Raw genomic sequence first — 22,248 nt, forward strand, 5'->3', positions numbered from 1 at the left:
CTCCCAGACCTGGTCTTTTTAGCCTAAGGCTCTGTGTCTTTTTGGATGGTTAGTTTGGGAAGCTCTCACTGACCCCTTTAGGCTGTGATACGTTAGAGCAGGGGTCGGGAACCGATGGCTCGCGAGCCAGATGTGGCTCTTTTGATGGCTGCATCTGGCTCGCAGACAAATCTTTAATAAAAATAATAAAAACGTTAAAAATATAAAACATTCTCATGTATTACAATCCATTCATTTCCTACCGCTCATGTTCATGGTTGCGAGTGGCTGGAGCCAATCACAGCTGTCCTCCGGGACAATACCAAATTTTTACTGGATAATGCGTAAGGTACACGGGTTGCTGTATGGCTCTCACGGAATTACATTTTAAAATATGTGGCGTTCATGGCTCTCTCAGCCATAAAGGTTCCCAACGCCTGTGCTAGAGCTTTGGGTCCCTGGACTGAACCCTGGTCTTGAGCTCAGAACAATGTATAGTCTTGGAAGCCCAGCTGGGCTGGATCTCAGGGTGGCCCGTGGGAGGGCGTAGACATAGAATTTTAGGGAGGGAGGGAAACAGATCTAGGAGAGCCTTCTAGGGGGTGGCCCTGCTGTGGCAGCAGGGTCTCAGGAAACAGATTTTTTTTTTTGTATTTTTCTGAAGCTGAAAATGGGGAGAGACAGTCAGACAGACTCCTGCATGTGCTCGACCGGGATCCACCCGGCACGCCCACCAGGGGCTGGGCGACACTCTGCCCACCAGGGGACGATGCTCTGCCCCTCTGGGGCGTCGCTCTGCCGCGACCAGAGCCACTCTAGCGCCTGGGGCAGAGGCCAAGGAGCCATCCCCAGCGCCCGGGCCATCTTTGCTCCAATGGAGCCTCGGCTGCGGAGGGGAAGAGAGAGACAGAGAGGAAAGGGGGGGAGTGGAGAAGCAAATGGGCACTTCTCCTATGTGCCCTGGCCGGGAATCGAACCTGGGTCCCCCGCACGCCAGGCCGATGCTCTACCGCTGAGCCAACCGGCCAGGGCCTCAGGAAACAGATTTTGAGGGGTTTATCACTCAAGGTTGGGGCAGGGAGGTTACCAATATTACTTCTGGGATAATCCCTGAGCCAGGAAAGAAATGCTGGCCCAGCAGTTTCTCCTGCAATCTGTGCCCCGGGCTGCTTGCTGGGCTGGCTGAGGGTGGCTGCATGTCCCAGGTAAGAAGGGTTACTGAGGGTAAGGCATAGGAGGCTGGGCAATTCTCTCCTAACTTACGATACTCAGGAAATGCTGAATTCTGTGTTTTTAAAAACTCCAGAGACCAGAGCCCTGACGGGTTGTCTCGGATGGCTAGAGTATCATCTTGATATGCAAAGGTTGCAGGTTCGATCCCCAGACAGGGCACATACAGGGACAGATCAATGTTGCTCCCTCTCCCGCTCTCCCTCTCTCAAATCTATAAATAAACTAAAAAATGAAAAGCTGTGCAGACAATGGAGCAGGAAGGTGAAGAGGAAAGGGGGGACCCCACAGTTCAGCCCTGGCAGGAGCCCCAGGAACCCTGAGCAGCTCCCGCTCCGTCCTCCTGTCTTTGCACAAACAGCAGCCAGTCTGGTCCTTTGGTGCCTGACATTTTGCCCAGAGCAACCCACTTCCCTGGGGGCTTTTCCTGATCAGGCCCAGCAGGGGAGAACCCAAGGCCATCACAACATGCCTTCAAGACAATTGGCCGCTCCATCACCAGAGTTTTTAAAATTGTTTTGTCTGGGAAATGCCAGCAAAGCGGGGCCTTTCAAAGACTCCTGTGGTGAAGGAGCTCGTTGGTCAGGGAGTGGCCCTGGAAACGGGGACAAGGGTCTGGACTGGCCGCTGTGCTTTTGTGACGTCAGTGACTCTGCCCCAGTTACCGTTGACCTTTGGTTTCCTCCTGCTTCTTCACCACTTCTTTCACTAAGCAGCCGTGTGTGTGAAGCCCTTCGCAGCGTATAAAAGTTCCTTCATAAGCATTATTCTTCATGAGGTTTCTGAGGAAAGAGGAAAAGGCAGCATGGGTTTTTCAAAGGCGGGGAAACAGTGGCTGGGAAAGTTACGTGGCTGGCCCGAGCAGACCAGAGCCAGCCAGGATTTGCTCCCAGATACAGTGCTCATCAAGCTAGCTCGTAAAGGCCTACGTCACCAAAAGCTCATTATTTCCACCCAGGTTTGGCAATGGCGAAGAGATACAGTTACCAGCGTGGTTTCTGTGACAGGTGATTGTGCGTAGATGTTTGGGACTGACACCACCTCACCTCTCTGCTTTCTGCTTTGTCTCCTGAGTACTTACAAGCAAATAAATGATTAAACAAGTTTGGACTTCAGACCAACTTCTCCCTTGTGCCCGAAAGCAAGAAGAAGTAGCCAGACTCTTCCCATATTTGCCCTTTAATTACCCCTGATAAGCAGTTTTCCTTCTCTGGCCCCAGGTACAACTAAGGGCAATGCTTCATGTATTTTTTAAACTTAAGTATTTTCCAGTCTTTTAACACTGGGACAAAGACTCAGAGATTATTTGACCCCAGCCCTTGCCCTTTAGGGGCTAATAGGCTATTTCGGGGAGATGTATCTGCTCATTTATTCACCCATTCATTCATTGATACATCCATGCATCCATCCATCTGTCCACGCACCCATCCATCCATGCATCTATGCATCCATGTATCCATCTATGTATCCATGCATTCATCCATGCTTCTATGCATCCATACATCATCCATCCATCCATCCAAAAGCAATTTAGTAAGCACTAAGTTGTTTTGTTGCAATAGAATAAACAAAGGTTCCACCTTATAGAAGTTCTCTTTTATTAGAGGCATAAACAAAGTTAGCTCATTGATAGAAAATATAATAATAGCAGGGGGAAGTAACTACTATAAAAAAGTTAAAGCAAGGAAAAGAGATAGGGTTCCTGTGACAGAGATAAGGGTGAGGGCACTATCCCAAAGGGGCCAAGAGAAGCCTTCACTGATGAGGCTCTGTGTAGGTGGTAGACCAGCACTCCCTGGCCACCCCACACCAAACTCCCTTTCCACACCCATGTATTTAAGAAGCCACCTCACTTGAGAAGCCTCCTGCCTGGATGAAAGTTATTTTGCACGTGTTAAGCAATGGCTCCTCAGTAGCCTCCACCTTGCTCTCGTCTTAGCCCTCCTTTCTGTCTCAGAGGGCTGAGTTATTGGCATGGTGGTTTATGGTTGGCACAGTATTAGGGATCTCTCCGTGGACACTTTGAGTCTGTGACACCTTACCCAGAGAAAACAGCCCGAACAAAGGACACAGTCTTTGTATATCATCAACTCTTGGAACAGACTGAGCATTTCAGGATCAATGCAGCAGCCTGCAGCAGGCAGACTTTGGGTTCTGGAAGCAAACATATGCCCGGCCACTGAAGGACTTTGCAACGTTAGGCAAGGCCACCTCTTGGAAGCTCGCATTCTTGTCCGTGAGAATGCCTTGCTTATGTGGCTTTTATGGCCACCTCTTTTAAAGGGTGTATGTGAGGACCTGTGAGTGTCCCGCATGCTTCTTTCGCTCATAAGGGGGCAGGGCCAAGACAAGGATAGAAGTTCTCTGATTTTTTTTCTCTTGACGTGTTTTTCCTGTGCCCAAATTTTTAACATCCCCTTTTATTGCCTGTAGGCTGTGCTCTAGCCGTGGGCTTGAATCTCTTTGTGCACTCAATCCTGTAATTCCTGTAATAGCCTCATTCTCTGAAGACCGTTGCCTTCAACTGTCTGCTGAAAATGCCGGTGCTGGGTACAACATGGTGACCCACCCGCACCAGGGGTCAGTGCCAGCATCAGCACTGGAACCCAGGGCTGTCATCTCCAGAGCCCACATTGTCAACCATTATGCTATTTAGTTGGTTTTCTAGTCTTCCTGTCAGATGTTGGGTATGAGTTTACTTGATTGGATGGGCCAGCCCACTCCCTCACCTTTGAACTTGACTGTAATTGAAATGGTAAGAAAGTCCTTTTTATGGCCTCTTCCTTTCTGTTTTGCACTTAGAAGCTATTAGAATCTCTGCTTTGTATGCTCTTTCCCTCTAGCATAGGGCTTATTGAACTGTGCGTTGCAGTAATTACCTGCTAACTTATCTACTTTCTCAAACTAGCTTTAAGTTCTTCCAAGCCTTATCTGTATGTTCTTAAATCCAGACAGAAGGCTTGGCCCAAGGTTGAGGCCTAACAATGCAGCCAGTCACGACCCGGTGTTGAACACGTTCTATGGGTCAAGGGCTGTGTGATGCATTTTATATGCCTCATCTTATGTAATCCTTACAGCAGTCCTTTTTGGTGAATTGGTATGATTTCCATGTTAGACCTGTGAAAACTGAGGCTCCCAGGGCGAGTTTTCCAAGGTCACACCTCTGGGTGGCAGAGCAGAACGTAAAATTGCATCTGTCTGCTTCCAGGCATGCCCGGAAGTGCGCAAATTAATGAATCAATAAATGAGGGCAAGGCTGTTCCCTGGTCATCTGGGTTCATCTGTTTATCTTCATAACTCAAAGAGTAGGAAGACAATCAATTCTATCCAAGATGCTTCCTTCCACCCTCTCCGTTCATCCAGCCATCCTTCAGAGTGGGATCGGAGGCAGAACTCGGAGAGGCCACCTGAGGATATGGAGGAGGATACTGATTTGTGCTAAATGGCTCATGTGAATTATCTGCAGCTCTCTCCCGCACAAATGGAGAATTGCCAAACAGATGTAGGTATATTTCAGTCACCTACCTTCAGAGAGGCATTAATTCATTACCTCCTTCAACAGGCAATTGAGGATCTACTATATACCATGGACCATGCAAATACGTTAAGAAATAAATGAAGCCCTGTCCTACCCTTCATTGCCTGTCAGTGTAGAAATGTAGTCAATGCATAACAAGAGCTATCGTTGTCAGACACTGGGCTACACCTTAGGTACACAGAGTTGCTTAAGGCTGTTCTCCAGGGGCACTCAGGGTGATGAGAGGGTAGTTGACAGACAGAAGCATTAATTGCTGAGGGGCCTGACAGGTGGTTCCTTAGCCCAGCCTGGGAAAGCAGGGATAAGAAAGGCTTGTTGAAAACTCATGACCCAAGAGCTGAGGTTGAAAGGATTGGACAGAGAAGAGAGGGGAGGCACTCCAGGCGGAGTGAGCTTTCAGGGCAGAAGCACGGATGATGCATGCCATGGCATGAGGGATACAGGACATTTAACTGCCGTAAGTACATGCATGTACACCTGTAATTACTAGGCATCCGTTCAAAAGTCTTTCCACGTTTGCCTTGGCCTGTCTCACCTGGAGTATTGGAGCCAGGGAGCTGGACTGACTGCTGAAATCCATCCAGTCTCCGCTCCTCACCTCGAGGAGGGGAAGGGACATGGTCAAGGAGGAGAACAGCAGGAGTAAAGATGAGAGAATGAAGCTAGAAACTGCACACAAACGATCCCGTACTGCAGTACAGGCATCGGTGGCCTTACCATTACTTTCGATGTCAATTTTTTCAGGAAGCAGGGTCTTACATCAAGAAGGAAGCTAATACTCCTGTGAGACCCACCACTTGTAAGCCATGACTCTAAATGTGTTCTATAACGCAGTCTCATGTCATCGTCCCCAACCTCTCAGTCTGGGGTTAGGAACCCAGTCGTCTCAGTCTGTTGTTAGGAACCCAATTCACAGATGAGAAAAGCAAGGAAATTGGCGAGGAACCCAAGGTCACACAATGGAAACATAGTATAGCAGTGACTCAAATCCAGGTCTGTCTGACTCATGGGCAAGGGCTGGTGTCTTAATGTTCATTAGCTTTCCCCTTGACAAATCACTCCTGGATTCAGAATGATCTCCCTGGATTTGGTACCCATTCGGATTTGAGCTACAGATGATTAAGGAAGATTGATCTGGGTGGGGAATGAATATGTTCCTGAGAACCACTGAGTTTTCACTTATTTCCTTGGCATTATCTTGGGAAATAAAATAGTGTCTCTAATAGATACATTATAAGTAGATGATTACTTTAAAAGAAAAATGTTTCATGTTCTATAATGGGACCTACTTAAGTAAGTTACCCGTTGTCTGTCTAGAGGCAGAGAGATAACTGTAGCTAAATATAGCTCACTACAGACCTGCAGAAATAGGTGTGAGCATATTTTTACATGTGTGACTATATACGTACATATACTGCATGTGTGCCAATCTTTATCTGTTGTTCTATATTTATGTTCTCCTAATTATTCATATATGCAAACTTATCTACTCATTTATTATGTACTAGGGTCTTTCATAACCTTCTGGGAGCTTCCTCAGGAAAAAAATTAACAAAGAGTAAGATTCCTTTTTTTTTCATTTATTTTTTGACAGAGACAGAGAGAGGGACAGATAGGGACAGACAGGCAGGAAGGAAGAGATGAGAAGCATCAATACTTCATTGCAGCTCCTTTGTCTCCTTAGTTGTTCATTGATTGCTTTCTCATATGTGCCTTGACTGGGGGGGGGGGTTACAGAAGAACGAGTGACCTCTTGCTCAAGCCAGTCACCATTAGGCTCAAGCCAGCAGCGACCTCATGCTCAAGCCAGCGACCCTGAGCTGAAGCTGGTGAGCCCGCGCTAAAGCCAGATGAGTCCGTACTTAATCCAGCGACCTTAGGGTTTTGAACCTGGGTCCTCTGTGTCCCAGTTTAGCCCTCTATCCACTGCACCACTGCCTGGTCAGGCAATTTAGACTTTTCTAGTCCAGGGATAGAATCCACACCTTAGTGTCATTGTTGGTCTCCCTCCTTCCTCCCCCTTGCCCGCCAGTCAACAGCCACGCCTTCCCATCCTGTGGTGTATATTTTATTTCTACTCTATTAGCTAACTATTCACTTCAACTGCCCGAATTTCAAGTCTCAACATCTCGCTCTGTACTATACACATCAGATAATTCTTTATTGTATGTGACTGTCCTGTGCATGTAGGATGCTTATAGGGTCCCTGGGCTCTACCTACTAAATGCCCTCTCCCTAGTTTGACAAACAAGAATGTCTCTATTACCAAATGTTCCCTGGAGGGGGACAAAATTACCCTCAGTGAAGAACTGCTGTCCTACACCATTACCAGCTACCGTGACCGGCCCCCTGTGTGCAGTCTCATCAGCACACACATTTGATGTGATCTTGATACCCTATTGCTTGAAAAAAGTGTATCTCTGAATCCTTTCTGCATAAAGACAATTTGTGCCGGTTGCAACGTAGTTCTGACCCGTGTCGTCATCCTGTTCTCCTGCAGCTCCCTCAGGGCCCGGCGTACATCTCCAGTCCTCGAGAAAGTGAGCCTCGTGTTTCCTGGAAACCGCCCCACAGCAAGGCCTTGTCCCACAGGGCTGCCACCTTGTTGTGTGCTCTCTGCAAAGTGTGTCCTCTGAGCCCCGACTTTGTCATCTGTGCAGTGGGTATAGTCTAACCCAGGGGTTGGGAACCTATGGCTCACGAGCCAGATGTGGCTCTTTTGATGGCTGCATCTGGCTCGCAGACAAATCTTTAATCAAAAAAATAATAACATTAAAAATATAAAACATTCTCATGTATTACAATTCATTCATTTCCTACCGCTCATGTTCATGGTTGCAGGTGGCTGGAGCCAATCACAGCTGTCCTCCGGGACAACACCAAATTTTTATCAGATAATGCATAACTTACACAGGTCATTGTGAGGTCAGGAAGTAAACTTCCCTCCTTTTAATCACGTATTCAGCTAGCTAATTGCAGAAACCCTTTTGACGAAGAAGATGGCTAAAAGAAAAATGATGAGGAGAATCGTACTTTTCAGCAAGAATGGACAGAGGAATTTGCCTTTGTGGAAAGAGCAGGTTCTGCAGTGTGTCTAATATGCAATGATAAAATTGCATCGATGAAATGGTCAAATATAAAGCAACACTTCGACACGCGCCATATTACATTTGCATAGAAATATCCAGCGGGGGACAGCAAGAAGAAAGCATGTCAAGAGCTACAGTGCAGAGTGCAAGCTAGTCAGCAGCAACTCCATTTTTGGACTCAACAAGGTGACTGGAATTTGGCTAGCTTTGCTGGTGCTTTAGCAATTATGAGAAATGGAAAGCCATTCACAGATGCGGAGTATACCAAAACATTCATGCTTGATGTTGCCAATGAACTTTTTGACGACTTTTTGGATAAAGACAAGATAATCAAATGAATAAAAGACATGCTGCTGTCAGCAAGAACTGTTCACGATCATACCATCATGATAGCAAATCAAACTGAGACAACACAAGTGAAGGACATAAATGCAGCACCATTCTTTTCTCTCGCTTTGGATGAGTCAATAGACGTAAGCCATTTATCCCAGTTCAGCGTGATTGAAAGGTATGCTGTTGGTGACACACTACGTGAGGAAAGTCTTGCTGTTTTGCCTATGAAAGAGTCAACAAGAGGGGAGGATTTATTCAAGTCTTTCACTGAGTTCACTAAAGAAAAAAATCTACCAATGGATAAACTTATTTTGGTGTGTACTGATGGTGCTCTGTGCATGGTGGGGAAAAACAGAGGATTCGTAGCGCTTCTTTGTGATCATAAAAAGAGACCCATCCTAAGTTTTCACTGCATCCTACATCAGGAGGCACTTTGTGCTCAGATGTGTGGCGAGCAGCTTGGTGAAGTGATGTTGCTGCTCAATCGGGTGGTCAACTTTATTGTTGCCTGAGCTTTAAATGATCGCCAGTTTAAAACACTGCTGGATGAAGTTGGGAATAATTATCCTGGTCTGCTTCTGCACAGCAATGTTCATTGATTGTCAAGAGGGAAGGTGCTCAGCCGTTTCGCAGCTTGTCTGAGCGAAATCTGGACTTTTCTTGAAATGAAAAATATCGAGCATCCTGAGTTAGCTAACACTGAGTGGCTCCTGAAGTTCTACTATCTCGTGGACATGACTGAACATCTGAACCAGCTCAATGTGAAAATGCAAGGCATTGGAAATACAGTCTTATCCCTTCAACAAGCATTGTTTGCATTTGAAAACAAGCTGGAACTCTTCATCACCAACATTGAAACAGGTCGTTTACCACACTTTGAAAAACTGGGAGTTTAAAGATGCATGCACAGCAAGTAACCCTGCTCAACATCTTGATCTCCAGCAGCTAGCGAGCTTCACATCTAATCTCCTGCAGTCATTCAAAGTGCACTTTGGAGAATTTCGTGAGCACACTCGTCTTTTTAATTTCATCACCCATCCACACGAGTGTGCAGTGGACAGCGCCAACCTGAGTTACATCCCCGGTGTCTCCGTCAGAGATTTTGAGCTACAAGCTGCTGACCTGAAGACCTCAGATATGTGGGTGAATAAGTTCAAGTCACTGAATGAAGATTTGGAAAGACTTGTATGACAGCAAGCAGAGTTGGCGAGCAAACACAAATGGGGAGAAATGAAAAAACTTCAACCTGTGGACCAGCTGATTGTCAAAACTTGGAACATGCTTCCCGTCACATACCACACACTGCAGCATGTGAGTATTGCTGTACTGACAATGTTTGGCTCTACGTATGCATGTGAGCAGTCTTTCTCACACCTAAAGAACATTAAGACCAACCTACGATCACGTTTAACGGATGGAAGTCTCAACGCCTGCATGAAGCTTAACCTCACCACGTATCAACCAGACTACAAAGCCATCAGCAAAACTATGCAGCACCAGAAGTCGCATTAATGGTAAGAAGTACTTTATTCATCATTGGTTAGCAACAGCTTAACATTATTAAAAAGAATTCAGAGACTTATTGTACTTTAAAAGTGTTGGTCTTCCATAAAATGCACACATTTACTTGTATTTAATGTTAAACATATTGTATGGCTCTCATGGAATTACATTTTAAAATATGTGGCGTTCATGGCTCTCTCAGCCAAAAAGGTTCCCGACCGCTGGTCTAACCAGTGAGGGAGCTACATGGTGAACATCTGTGACTCTGTTATAAGGAAGAAGATGCTAAAACCCCTTCAGTGAGGGTGAAGGTGAGTCACTGTGGGGGCTCAGAGGGCAGCGGTCCCTTCTGGCCAAGCCTGGGGGGGGGGGCAGACCGCCCTGAAAGGAGCCGTGAAGTCTGCACAGGGGGTGGAGGAATGACAATGAGGGGAGCACTCCAGGCAGGAGAAACGGTTTGAACAACGACAAAAAACAACAAAAACCTCAGGACCTTCCGTCGGAGCAGTGAGTTCCAATGTGGTTGGATATTTAGCCCTGTGCCTGCCTTGTCGTAGGCGCTCAGGAAGGTTGGTAGCATGGGTGGGCGAAGCATACATTATGAGAAGGGATTCTCAACAACAACAAAACAAACAAACAAACAAAATCCCTGAGTTTTGAGACTAGGTTATTCGGAGTGGAAGCCTGCCCTACTTGACAATAAACTTGAACTGTGAAACTGCAGGGCGGCCCAGCTTAGCCAATGGGGAGCGGCCCTGTGTCTGTCTGAGCCTCAGTAAGGTGGGGAAGTTGGGTCAAGGCCAGTGGGGTAGGGGCGCAGACCCTGGGTGGTCATAGGGAGTATACTACAGTGATCACAGTGAAAGGAGTGGTCACTGGACTCAGACCAGCCACAGGATAGAAAATGGTGGAGCTTTTGGGGGGGGATTGATTCCACATTCTGCCTCCAATATTTTAGGATGTCCTTTAAACTTACTCAAGTTACTTCTCTCTGAACCTCAGTTTCCCTATCTGTAACACTAAGACTTTGGATTATTTCATTTCTTTTTTGGGGGATAGGGTGGGGGACAGATGAGGCAGATAGACAGGAAGCGAGAGAAATAAGAAGCGTCAGTTCTTTGTTGTGGTACCTTAGTTGTTCATTGCTTTCTCATATGTGCCTTGACCAGGGGACTCCGGCTGAGCCAGTGACCCCTTGCTCAAGCCAGTGACCTTGAGCCCAAGCCAGTGACCTTGGGCTTTAAGCAAACAACCCTTGGGCTCAAGCTAGCAACCATGGGGCCATGTCTATGATCCAACGCTCAAGTTGGCAACTCCATGCTTAAGATGGTGAGCCCGCACTCAAGCTGGCACCCTTGGGGTTTCGAATCTGGGTCTTCTGCATCCCAGTCTGATGCTCTATTCACTATGACACCGCTTGGTCCGGCTGGATTACTTTCTTACTCATCCTTCCAGCGTAAACATAGATTGAGACCTGCCAGGAGACTTCCCGAAGAGCTTGGAGGCCCAACCCCTTTCCCTACAAGCTCTGTGACTCTGCGGATGGCCTAGGGACACCCAGTGGATCCATAGTCCCTCATTCTCCTGGGGCTGGCTGTCGTGGGGACCCGACACAAGTGGCGAGAAGAGGAGGACATTACTTGGGAGAATATGCATGTTCACAGCTCTGAGGATTAAAGGCCCGTGTTCTTATCACTGCTGAACAGAGCATTATAAATCCAGCCTTAGAATACCAAATCCCCATGCAGCCCGGCCGTTGCGAGGGAATATTAAAAAGGCCGGAGACAGAAATAATCAGTTTCCAAATGACACATTGTCAAATAAAGCATTTCTCACATTATCCCTCTCTTCCCTTTCTCCGGCGCCTTCTCCCAGGCCTGGGTATTTTAACATGAAAAATAGATTAAAATGAGCCCAAGCTGAATGCAGTTCTGACTTTTCAGAAGGCTCGCTCAGCGGGGTGACTTGGGGGTGCTTTTTGTTTTTCACCTCAATATATTTTTCAGTGTTTGTATATTGTAGGTCAGCAAAGCAGCTGGAGGCTCCAGCACCAGGATAAAGGCAGAGCAGCACAGACGGGCCGTGCATGGTGGCGTCTGGTGCCCCGTGCGTGCAGGGATCGGGGCTGGTACAGGGACGGCAGCGTTGACATTCCTACGTCTCGTCTGGGCAGGAGTCTAGGCATCTGGATGTTTACTAAGCACCTCGTCTGGGCTGAGCCCTGCCTCTGGGGCTGGGTATGTGGTAGGATATATGGCAGCTCAGGACCCACTGGGAGAATATGGTCAACCAGATGACTGGATTGAGGGTGAGCAGCCAGATTACTGACAGCCATGGAGCTGGAGAGGAGAAGCACCAACTTGGAGAGGCAGCGGCGTCCCCCGGAGGGAGAAGTCCCCAAGCCGAGATGGCTGGGTGGGTCGAGATGAAGAGGAGGACTGTGTATCAGTTTCCAGGGCTGCCCGTTACAACTTTCCACAAATCTGGGGGCTGAAAATGACAGAAGTCTGTTCTGTCATGGTTCAGGGGGCCAGAAGTCCAAAATCAAGATGTCACCCAGGTTTGTTCATTCTGGAAGCCCCGAGGGGAAGTGTGTCCCATGCCTCCCAGTGGCTTCTGATGGCGACCAGCAGTCCTTGGTGTCCCTTGTCTTATAGATGCATCACTCCCATCCCTGTCTCCATCTTCACATGGCCTTCTGTGTGTGTGTATGTGTGTGTGTGTGTTTCCTCTTATAAGGACATCGGTTAACTGGATGAGGGGCCCACCCAATTTAGTATGACTTCCTTTTAACCAGGGGCCACTGCAGAGACCCTTTTTCTAAATGAGATCACATTCGGAGGTTCTGGATGGATATGCATTTTGGGGGCCATTATTCCAACCACCACGGGGAGTGACGGGCTCGGAGCTGAAGGAGCCGCTAATGTGGAAGAAGTCAGAGCGTCACACTTGGGCGGATGCTAATCGCTTATTTTGGCTCTGGGACAGAGAAGGTAGATGTTGGACTTGAGAAGGAAGCAGGTGTTCAGTCCTGAAGGGCCTTGGATACCAGCCTAAGGATCTGGACATTATTCTGAGGGGCCTAGAGAGCTGGGACCAGGTTTTAAGCGTGTGTGTGTGTGTGTGTGTGTGTGTGTGTGTGTGATTTTGTTTTATGCTAGAGGAATAGAGAGGCTGTAATGATGAGGCTGGTATTGTGGACTTTTGGGATGCCAGACCTTTTATTGTCTTCTTTAATCCTTAGCATGACCTGTCATATTGGGAGCAGTCGGCACATTTTATAGGTGAGCCTGTTGCAACCCAAGGAGGTAACGTGCTGTAGCCAGTTTGTCACACACACAGCCAGCAGGAGGCAGGGAAACAAAGATCCCCATGCTGGCCTCTGTGCCCGGACTCCTGGCTTCCCCATCGCACCCCTCTGCCCCTGATATCACACACGCGCCCCCCTTGTCCGTCTCCATGGGGTGGGGGGGTCTGAGACTCAGTGTGAGGAACAGAACTAGCTTCTGCTCAGAAAGGCACAGGGGGACTGGGGGCACACGCCTTCCTTCTCCCGTCTGTTTCTGCTTTGTGCCCGCAGCTGAGTGAACCCCTCCGACCCATAGGAAGGGGACGCTCATCACCCCGACCCTGGGCTGCTTGCAACCTTGCAGAAACCGGCAACACACAGCCTGGCCCTTTTTATTTCTGGAACTCGCTGCTGCTTCTCCAGCACAGTCCACACGGAATTTTGCCTGAGGTCGTCTCCGAGGCCTGCAGAGCCTCCGCTTGCCTCTCCTTGAGCCTGATCCTCTTAGTAGCTCGCTTTCTCAAAATGCACAGCCCTCTCCCTGCGTCCTCGGCTCCCTCTTCCGCCCTCCTCCGCTCCTTGCTTGCCCTGTAGCGATTCTCTCCCTGCGGGGCCTGTGCTTGCTTCTGGCTGCAGACTGCACAGACTCCATGGCTGGGCACTCTGACCCCACTCACCTCTCCAGTGGCAGCTCTGCTCCTCTGTCAGCCTGTCCGTGGTGGTGGTGGTGGTGGTGGAGGAGGAAGCCCACACCGAAGTGGGGGACGACCCTGCGGCAATGGAGCAGCACAGTGGCCTGGACCAATCCAGGTGGATGCAGATGACAGTTAATTTGTCATCCTGAGTGACTCATCTGCTTCCTTTGGATAAAATGCCCCACTAAGACTGGGCCAGCCGAGTGGTTCTCTTGAGCTCTTTTGCTTTTGCCTGGCATTGTCCAGTGGGTAAAGGTCGTCCAAGCAGTGTTCAGAGTCGATTTGCACCTCAACCCCGCTGGGTAGCCCGGACGAGGGTTTATCACCTGTTTACCATGCGCCGGGCACTCCACCTCCATGAGCTCACTTCTAAATTCTCTCTGTAAGGACATTTCTGTCCCAGTTTTATGGATAAGAATATTGTGATTCAGAGAGATTCAGTCCATTGCCCAAGATTCCTCGTCTTGTATGGGGCAGCGTGAGAGTTTAAGAGAGTCTCTCTGACTCCCAGCCTTTTTCTCTAGGTGTGTGCTATCCTACTCCAAGCACTGCCAAGTCCAATCTACAGATGAGTACACTGAGGCTCCATGGGGAAGCTGGGAGAAGCGAGTCAGCTTTTAAGCCCACCCGGCCTGCAGGGGTGATGAGGGAGGGTTTGGAGGACACAGTGGGTCAGGGAGGGACCGTGGTTGGCAGGTGGACTGTTTGGTAAGGCCTCATGTTTCCCAGGTCAGTGTAGTCCTGGGGTCTGACCCCAGGGTCAAACACCCATAGTTGGGATGTGCAGAAGTGTCTGGGCGTGCAGGGCTCTGGGCCAGGCAGGGCCTGACCCTGACAGTGAGTGAGATCCCCCAAGGTGAGAAGAGAGGGGACTGGTCAGTCCAGGAGACTTCCCCTCGGGCATCTGTGAACCAGAATTAAAAGCTTCTGTGAGTAGGTGGCCTGAAGATGTGCCCTCAGAAGCCTGGATTTGAAAATAACCTTTTTTTCCTCCCCAGGATTCCCTCTCTAGTCATGCACCCTTTCATCTTCCCGTGTTTTCCTCCCCCGCCCTTGGTGTCTGTCTGTGAGCCACTGTGCTGTAAAGAGCTGGGTTCAAATCCCTGTGCTACCATATCCTGGCCTTTTGCACCAGTTGGAACTGGGATCAAATCCTGTGTGATTTCAACCAAGTAGCTTAGCCTCTCTGAACCACCTTTTTCTCATTTTATTTGCGCAGTATAAACTTACTTTCTGTTATCACACATGATTCTCTTTACATCTTTAAGATGAAGTAAAGGAAGGAGCAGCCATGCTATTGTTTTCACCATGTGTTAGTGTTCGTCCTGCCTCCTCTCTCTCCTCTCTATTACCTTACCTTCTCACTCCTCCTCACTCCCCTCCACGTCTCGTTCCTTTCTTATCTTTGATGTTGAAAACCTCACAACCAATACCATGTCACACATGACGTCTAGACGCAGGAACAATCAGACGTTCAGTGGAGGGAAAAGGATCCGTTCCTGTTTTCTTAGGGCTCCAGAGGTGATACACCATACGCACATTTTATGTCTTTCGACTGATTACACACACGCACATATACATAAAAGCATATATGTATAGCTCTGTTTGGGCTGAGTATCTGTTTTTAAGTTCTGACAGCCAGAGAAGCCTCCCTGGGAATCCTGCAGTAGCTGACAGACAAAGTCAAGGCAGGGCTGTTAGTCACACCTGCCACCTGGCCACCCGTTAGCCCGCTTACCCCCACCCCACCCCCACTCCTCACCTCTGTGCCGGTGATGAATTCTAGCCCAGTGAGCGGAGGGCCTTGTGAGAATACCCTGATAGATTTCCCATGCGGCCGGCAGGAGAGCGGGGCCGTTTTGGTGAATAATGTTCTTCTCGGCCTAAACAGGTACTCTGAGCAGCAGGCACCTTTTCCCCCACCCCAGTAGGATGTATTCAGGGTGGACCTCTGCAATCTCTATTAGATGTTATATGTGTCATTATTAGAAACTGTCCTTGCCTTCAATGAGATCATAGTCAAGGAAGAGCGGTCAGCCACGTGGGTGTGGTTGAAAGCAGAGAGGCTTTAGGGCTCAAACCCAAACCAAACACACACACTGACACACACACACAGACACACACACACACACAGAGATACATACACACAGACACACACACAGATACACACACAGACATACACACACAGGCGTGCACACACACAGACACGCACACAGACACAGACACACACACAGATACACACAGACACACACACAGACACAGACACACACACAGATACACACAGACACACAGACACACACACAGATACACACACAGACACACACACAGGCAAACACACACACAGACACACAGACACACACAGACACACACAGACACAGACACACACACAGATACACACAGACACACACAGACACACACAGGCACACACACAGACACACACAGACACACACACAGGCACACACACAGACACACACAGGCACACACACACAGACACACACAGACACACACACATACATACACACAGACACACACACACACAGACACACACACACACACACAGGCACACACACACACACAAGAGACGGAGATTCAGGTCTCACTCTGCTACTCACCAGCTGAGTTTGGAATTGGTTTCATTGTTTTCCTCCCCAGCACAGCAGAGGGTGATCCTCTACAATGGGAGGGATTACGCAGCAGGGGTTAGCAAGGCAGCCTCCAGGCTCCCGACATAAAGCTCAGGTATAACCAAGAAGAGCTGGATAACTGGGAAGGCCTACCCCCTTCGTGGGAGCTGTCCTGGTGAAGGAGGGGAGGCCAGCAGATGCAGACCTCCCACCTCAAGCCCTGGCCGGGCGCCGCGGGAAACAGAGACATGCTTTGCAAGCGCCCTTACCCTGTAGGCGAGCTCGGGATATTTCATGCGTCTCATGAATCACCTAAGAGATGTAATAATGTAAACACGTTAGCATATTCCAATTTAATATATGGTATACAGGCCCAATCTAATACTTACTACTTGGTTGTATTACAGGGAAATACACGCTAGTTTGCCTTAAATTTCAGATTAAAGGAGCCCTAGAGAGGTAGATCTATTTTTTTTCTTTCATTCATTGAACAAATATTTATGAACCCTCTGCTTTGTCCCAGGCCCCTTGTTGGGAATCAGACATGAAAAGATAGTGTTTCTGATAACGAAGCAAATAGAAGCTCAGCCGAAGTTGTATTTGACTTCATAATGCTCTGACATGTGCAGCAGGGTGGAAGAAAGATGATCTCTTGAGCCTGCCGCAGACTCGGTCTAGAAAAGAGAAAGCGGGGCTGAGAGAATGTAAGCAAATGTCCTGGGGCCGTTCAACTGGTTGGTGGCCGTGGCTGTGTCAGGGCGCAGACATGCGGTTGTGTGACGCCCCGGCCCTGACTGTCCCCAAACACTTAGCAGTCTGCACTGCTCTGGCGTGACCGTCATCCATCCCGTTTGCACCTTAGGTCAACCTTATGAAGAAAGGAGGGCAGGGATCTTCCTCACCTGTAGACGTGCGGAAGGCAAGGCTCAGAGAAGCCAAGTCCTTCACCCAAGGTCATCGTTCGTTGGCGAGAAAGCCAGGTTGGGAAACAGTGTCTCTCTGGCTTCCCAGCCGTGCCTGGTGGTTCTGAGGGCGTTATGCGCCGAACCCAGGGATTCGGGCTGAGTGTGGTGAACAAGAAAAGTCCCCTGTGGCGTCCTTGCCCAAAGAACAGAAGCCCACTTGCTGTCCTTCTTCTTTCCTGCCCCAGGGTGGCCTCATCGCTCTGCTGCTGCTGCTGCTGGTGTTCACGGTGGCGCTGTACGCCCAGCGGCGCTGGCAGAAGCGGCGCCGCGTCCCCCAGAAGAGCGCCAGCACGGAAGCCACCCACGAGATCCACTACATCCCGTCTGTGCTGCTGGGGCCGCAGGCCCGGGAAACCTTCCGCGCCTCCCGGCTGCAGGCCCACAATTCCGTCATCGGCGTGCCCATCCGCGAGACCCCCATCCTGGATGACTATGACTACGAGGAGGAGGAGGACCCACCTCGGCGGGCCAATCACATCTCCAGCGAGGACGAGTTTGGCAGCCAGTTGACCCACCCCCGGGACAGCCTGGGCCGGCCAGGGGAGGAGAAAGGGGACTTTGAGAAGAAAGGTGAGTCCTCCTTGTTGCATCCCACCTTCCAGAGGGCATGTTGGGGGGTTTGGAAGAGGCGCGGGTGCTGGGTGGTCCGGGCTAACCCATTTTGGATTTATGGACAAACACCTCTGTGGGGTCAGCAGAATTTGTCTTCTCTGGTTCTTTAGTAGTAAAGAGAGAAAAGAGGAGAGAGCATGTGTTGCTGGAATTGGAGCATCAGAGGTGATGTGGTCCAGTATCTCTCGGATGTCTCTTGATTACTTCCCTTGCTGGCCTTCATCTCATTTCCAGACACTACAATGAGGACGTTTTTCCTGATAGTGACTCGAGAGGTGTTTCCCTGGCCCTCCGTGTCTATGAATAAAGTAAAGCTCATCCTCCTTGTCCGAGGCAGCTCTCGGGGACGTTGACAAAAATAAACAAAGGCACCCTGCCACTTCCGGAACTCAAGCTCCATACACAATCCCCGTGTCCTCAGCTCGTCTCACGGGATGTGTTTTTCGGGCTTTTCTCATTTTGCTCACTGTCCTGTCGATGGAGACTCTCGTTCTGTATTTCCTGGAGTGCCACAGCGGGGCGGACACCACTCTTCCTCCCAGTGAGAGCACGCCCCTGCTGAGCAGAGAGGACTGCCGCCTCCCTCTCTCTAGCTGTGGTGCTTCAGTTGCTGCAGGTGGAGATCGCAGTTATATTTGGCAGCTATCCCTGTCTCATCCTGGATTTTTTTTCTTCAAAGATTTTATTTATTGATTTTAGAGAGGGGAGAAAGAGAGAAAGGTGGGGAAAGAACAGGAAGCATCAACTCCTAGTAGTTGCTTCCTGTATGTGTCTTGACCGAACAAGTCCGGGGTTTCGAACCAGCGACCTCAGCATTCCAGGTTGACTATTTATCCACTGCGCCGCCCCGGGTCAGGTTCATACTGGAATTTTTAATGACCAAAACCTGTCACTCTTTCTCACCTATGCTGTTGTGGCAGAGCCACGTTCATTAGTCTGTTGGAGGGCAGTTAATGACTTGGACATTATTTTGCCTTTATCAAGTGTCTAGGACTCTGGCTTGTTTATAGATGGAGTCTGGCTACTTTTTTTAGACACACTTTCCAAGGGTGCTGTTCTGCGTTCTCTGCACACCGTCTCTGTGGTGCTGGCGACAATGATGGGTTGAAGGCATGGCCTGGTGACCCCAGTCCTGAGGCTGACCTGCTCCCCTTGGTGTGCTAAGAGCAGCCCTCACTGCCGGGCCCAGCCCTGGAGCTTGGGACACTTGTCTCCTCTGCTCCTAAGATCTTTCCTCTCAGATGCATCTTTTTATGAACCCCCTTCTCTCTCTCTCTCTCTCTCTCTCTCTCTCTCTCCCCCTCACACACACACACACACACACACACACACATATGCACACATGTACAAACACGTACACACATACACACACGCCTCCACCAAGTTCCACACGGAGGGTAGCAAACATTTGGCAGGTCACTGACAACTTCCTAGTTTGACCTTTTCTTCTCATGCCCCTTCCCTCCCTCCATTCCTCAAACTGGAAGGCCCCACGCAGGGGCCATAAAGAGTCTGCCTGCGGGGTCGGATGAGACAGAAATGAAGCTCACCATCCAGCTTCATGGGCTCTGTGACCCTGGACAAGTCGCCCATGTCTCCCCCATGACAGGGGCCTGGCACTGTCATCTACCGTGCAGCGTGGTCTGGACATTCAGATGACACGTAGGCAGAGCGTGTGGTCGGCAGTGAGTGTGCAGCGCACGTTTCTGTTTCTGTTCTCCGCGCCGTCGGTCCTCAAAGCTGTCACGCGGCGCCAGGCACCACGACAGACCCTGCAGTGGAGGGGAGGAAGGCAGAATCTCTGTCCTTAACACTGCAGTTGTCCTCCTGGGAGGACATGAGGGGACGGAAGCTGAAGCCCGAATGGTCCTGAGCCCCTGTGTCCCACGGTCAGGATGTGGCCCAGCCGAGGGAAGAGCCCCAGTCCCTGACAGCAAGCCTCAGACTCCTGGCCAGAGCCTCTGCTGTGGATGTCGTCGTGCCCACACAGCATCCTGGGGATGGCCTGTGTCACTGGGAGTTGGGGCCGTCAGGGCTGGTGATCCTTAATGAGAACATACACGGTCCTGAGAGTTCAGCCGTTGTGGATTTTAGCTGCCCGCAAAGCCTCTCGGAGCTGCTGTCATGCTGGACATGCGGGTAGGCACCCGACTGCCGTAGGATGGGGACAGCACAGGGGACCGCATTGTGCTGCATCCACAGCATACACAAGGCAAACTCTTGAGAGACAGGGGAAGGTGCTCTTGGCCTCCCCCCAGTGGGGTGCTCCTTCCCTTGTGTTTGCCCTCCTGCACAACTCGATTCAGACAATAACAAAGCCGGGCTCTTATGTTCTGAAACCTCAATGCTGGCACGAAGAAGCACAAGAGAGAAATGCAAAGAGAGCGAGCGGCGGACGCGTGAGAAGTGGGACCCAGTCCTCCTTGGGAGGGGCCCGGCGGAGTGGCGGCCAGCAGATTGGACTCGAACCCTGCTCTTCAGTTCCCTGGGCTGCCAGGCCTTGGGAAAATCTCTCAGCCACCCTGCAAACCCGTGCCTTCAACGCACCTGTTTTCCTCTGAGCAAAATAATTTTTTCAACCGTTCCTCTGAGTAGGCTTTCAAGTAAGTACAGTTTGGAATAAAACAAAGCACTTCATTCAGTCATGTATCCCAGCCGCCACGGGGGCAGGAGAGGATGGAAATGGAGGGTAATGCTCTTCCTGACGGCAGATAGGGTGCCGGGCCTCCTAAGCATGCGGACATGGCTGGCGGTAGCTGTTCTTGCATTAAGGCCCCTGACCACCCGGTGCTCCGTGCCCAGACAGAAGAGCGATGATTACATGGCAGACCGCAGATCTAACAGCAACAGCTCAGGCCAAAATTGTGCCATGTTGTGTCACATGGCCCTTGAGAGAGAACCATGAAGCTCTTTCATGGGGTGACCTGGGCACAGCCGTGCACTTTGTCCAGAGTGGCAGATATTCAGAGGCTGGGCAGTCCATGCGAAAGGAATCCTAAAGCCTGCTGAAATGACTTTGCCTGGGGACTAATCCCACCTGTGCCTTAGAATTGCCCTCTTAATACAAATGATAGAGGGGCTGTCTGGAGGGCCGAGGGAGGAAGTTTCATTACCAAGTGACAATTTATGAGGTTCTCAGCTCCTAGGTGGGTTTGACATTCAGATGTTACACACCTGTGTGGCTATACCCTTTGTTCAATATTGAAGTTCTTCTGTGCCAGTTGGCAAATAGCTCGCAGCCCTGAGCCCCACACCCTCAGCCTCCCAGGGTCAGCCTGTGGCCTGGCAGCAGTCCCAACCCCTCCCCAAGGACCTTCCTGATGTCCCTACCGAGCGGGACGAAGGTGGCTTCAGAATACCGCGCCAGTGTTATGGCTGGCATCCTGTCTGGCTAGTTAGTGCCTGTGCTTTAGAAGTTCTCAGGTGTTGTGACTGTCACCCGATAGCACCCTGGCAGTGAGAATCTAGTTGTGTCGACAGATAAGTGCTCAGCACTGTGTTTGGCACAGAACAGACACCTGAAGCATTTTTATTCCCACTTTCCTTATTCGTCTTTAATACACGCTCTCCTGCCCTGAATAGTATGCACGGAAGCTCAAGGAGATCTGAATAACAGATGTATCACTTTATCAAGGGATAGGGGAGGGGATGGCTGAATGGAAACTGAGGTTTCTTTTTTCTTTTTTTACTTATTGATTTTAGAGAGAGAGGAAAGGCGGAAGAGAAAAGAGAGAGAGCAAAACATCTCTTCGTTGTTCTACTTATTTATGCATTCCTTGGTTGAATTCTTGTGTGTGCCCTTACTGAGGATCAAACCCGTGAACGTGGCACATCAGGATGTCATTCTAACCAACTGAGCCACCCAGCCAGGGCCATACGTTGGCATTTCTTAATTTTGTTTTATTATTGTGAAAGAAATGCATGCTGTTTGTAACAGAAGGAAGAAAGGGAAGGAGGAAGACGGAAGAGAAGGAAGGAAAGAAAGAAAGAAGGGAGGGAGGGAGGGAGGGAGGGAGGGAGGGAGGGAGGGAGGGAGGGAGGGAGGGAGGAAGGGAGGAAGGAAGGAAGGAAGGAAGGAAGGAAACAGAAACAAATAAAGAAAGAAAAGTTAGAAAAAGACCAATGGGAGAAGAAAAGGAAGACATCTGAGCTGTGTGAAGCAATAACTAAACGTCCTGCTTTGTCTCTCCATCCTATCCCACTGACAGAGCACAAAGACTAATCCTTTATAATAGTTTGATTTATGGTCTTCCGGCACTTTCCAGTGTACACAGATATACACTGATGGGGCCACCTCGGCCACATACATCATCCCGAAGCAGTTTGGTAGTTTACCAGACAGTGTGAGGAGCGCATCTCTCTGTGTCAGGCCTGCGCACCTATCTTATTTT

General features: G+C 49.6%; 1 protein-coding gene across 5 annotated transcripts in view; it reads left to right on the forward strand.

The window, feature by feature from the left end:
- ASTN2 (astrotactin 2) overlaps positions 1-22,248 on the forward strand; it is a 907,524-nt gene that overhangs the window by 179,909 nt on the left and 705,367 nt on the right. For all 5 annotated transcript variants that reach the window (XM_066367319.1, XM_066367321.1, XM_066367320.1 and 2 more), the window contains exon 3: positions 17,431-17,815. In XM_066367319.1, coding sequence (XP_066223416.1) covers positions 17,431-17,815 — 385 coding nt within the window. The remainder of the gene's footprint in view (positions 1-17,430; positions 17,816-22,248) is intronic.

The sequence above is a fragment of the Saccopteryx leptura genome, chromosome 2, assembly GCF_036850995.1.
Source record: "Saccopteryx leptura isolate mSacLep1 chromosome 2, mSacLep1_pri_phased_curated, whole genome shotgun sequence".
NCBI lineage: Eukaryota > Metazoa > Chordata > Mammalia > Chiroptera > Emballonuridae > Saccopteryx > Saccopteryx leptura.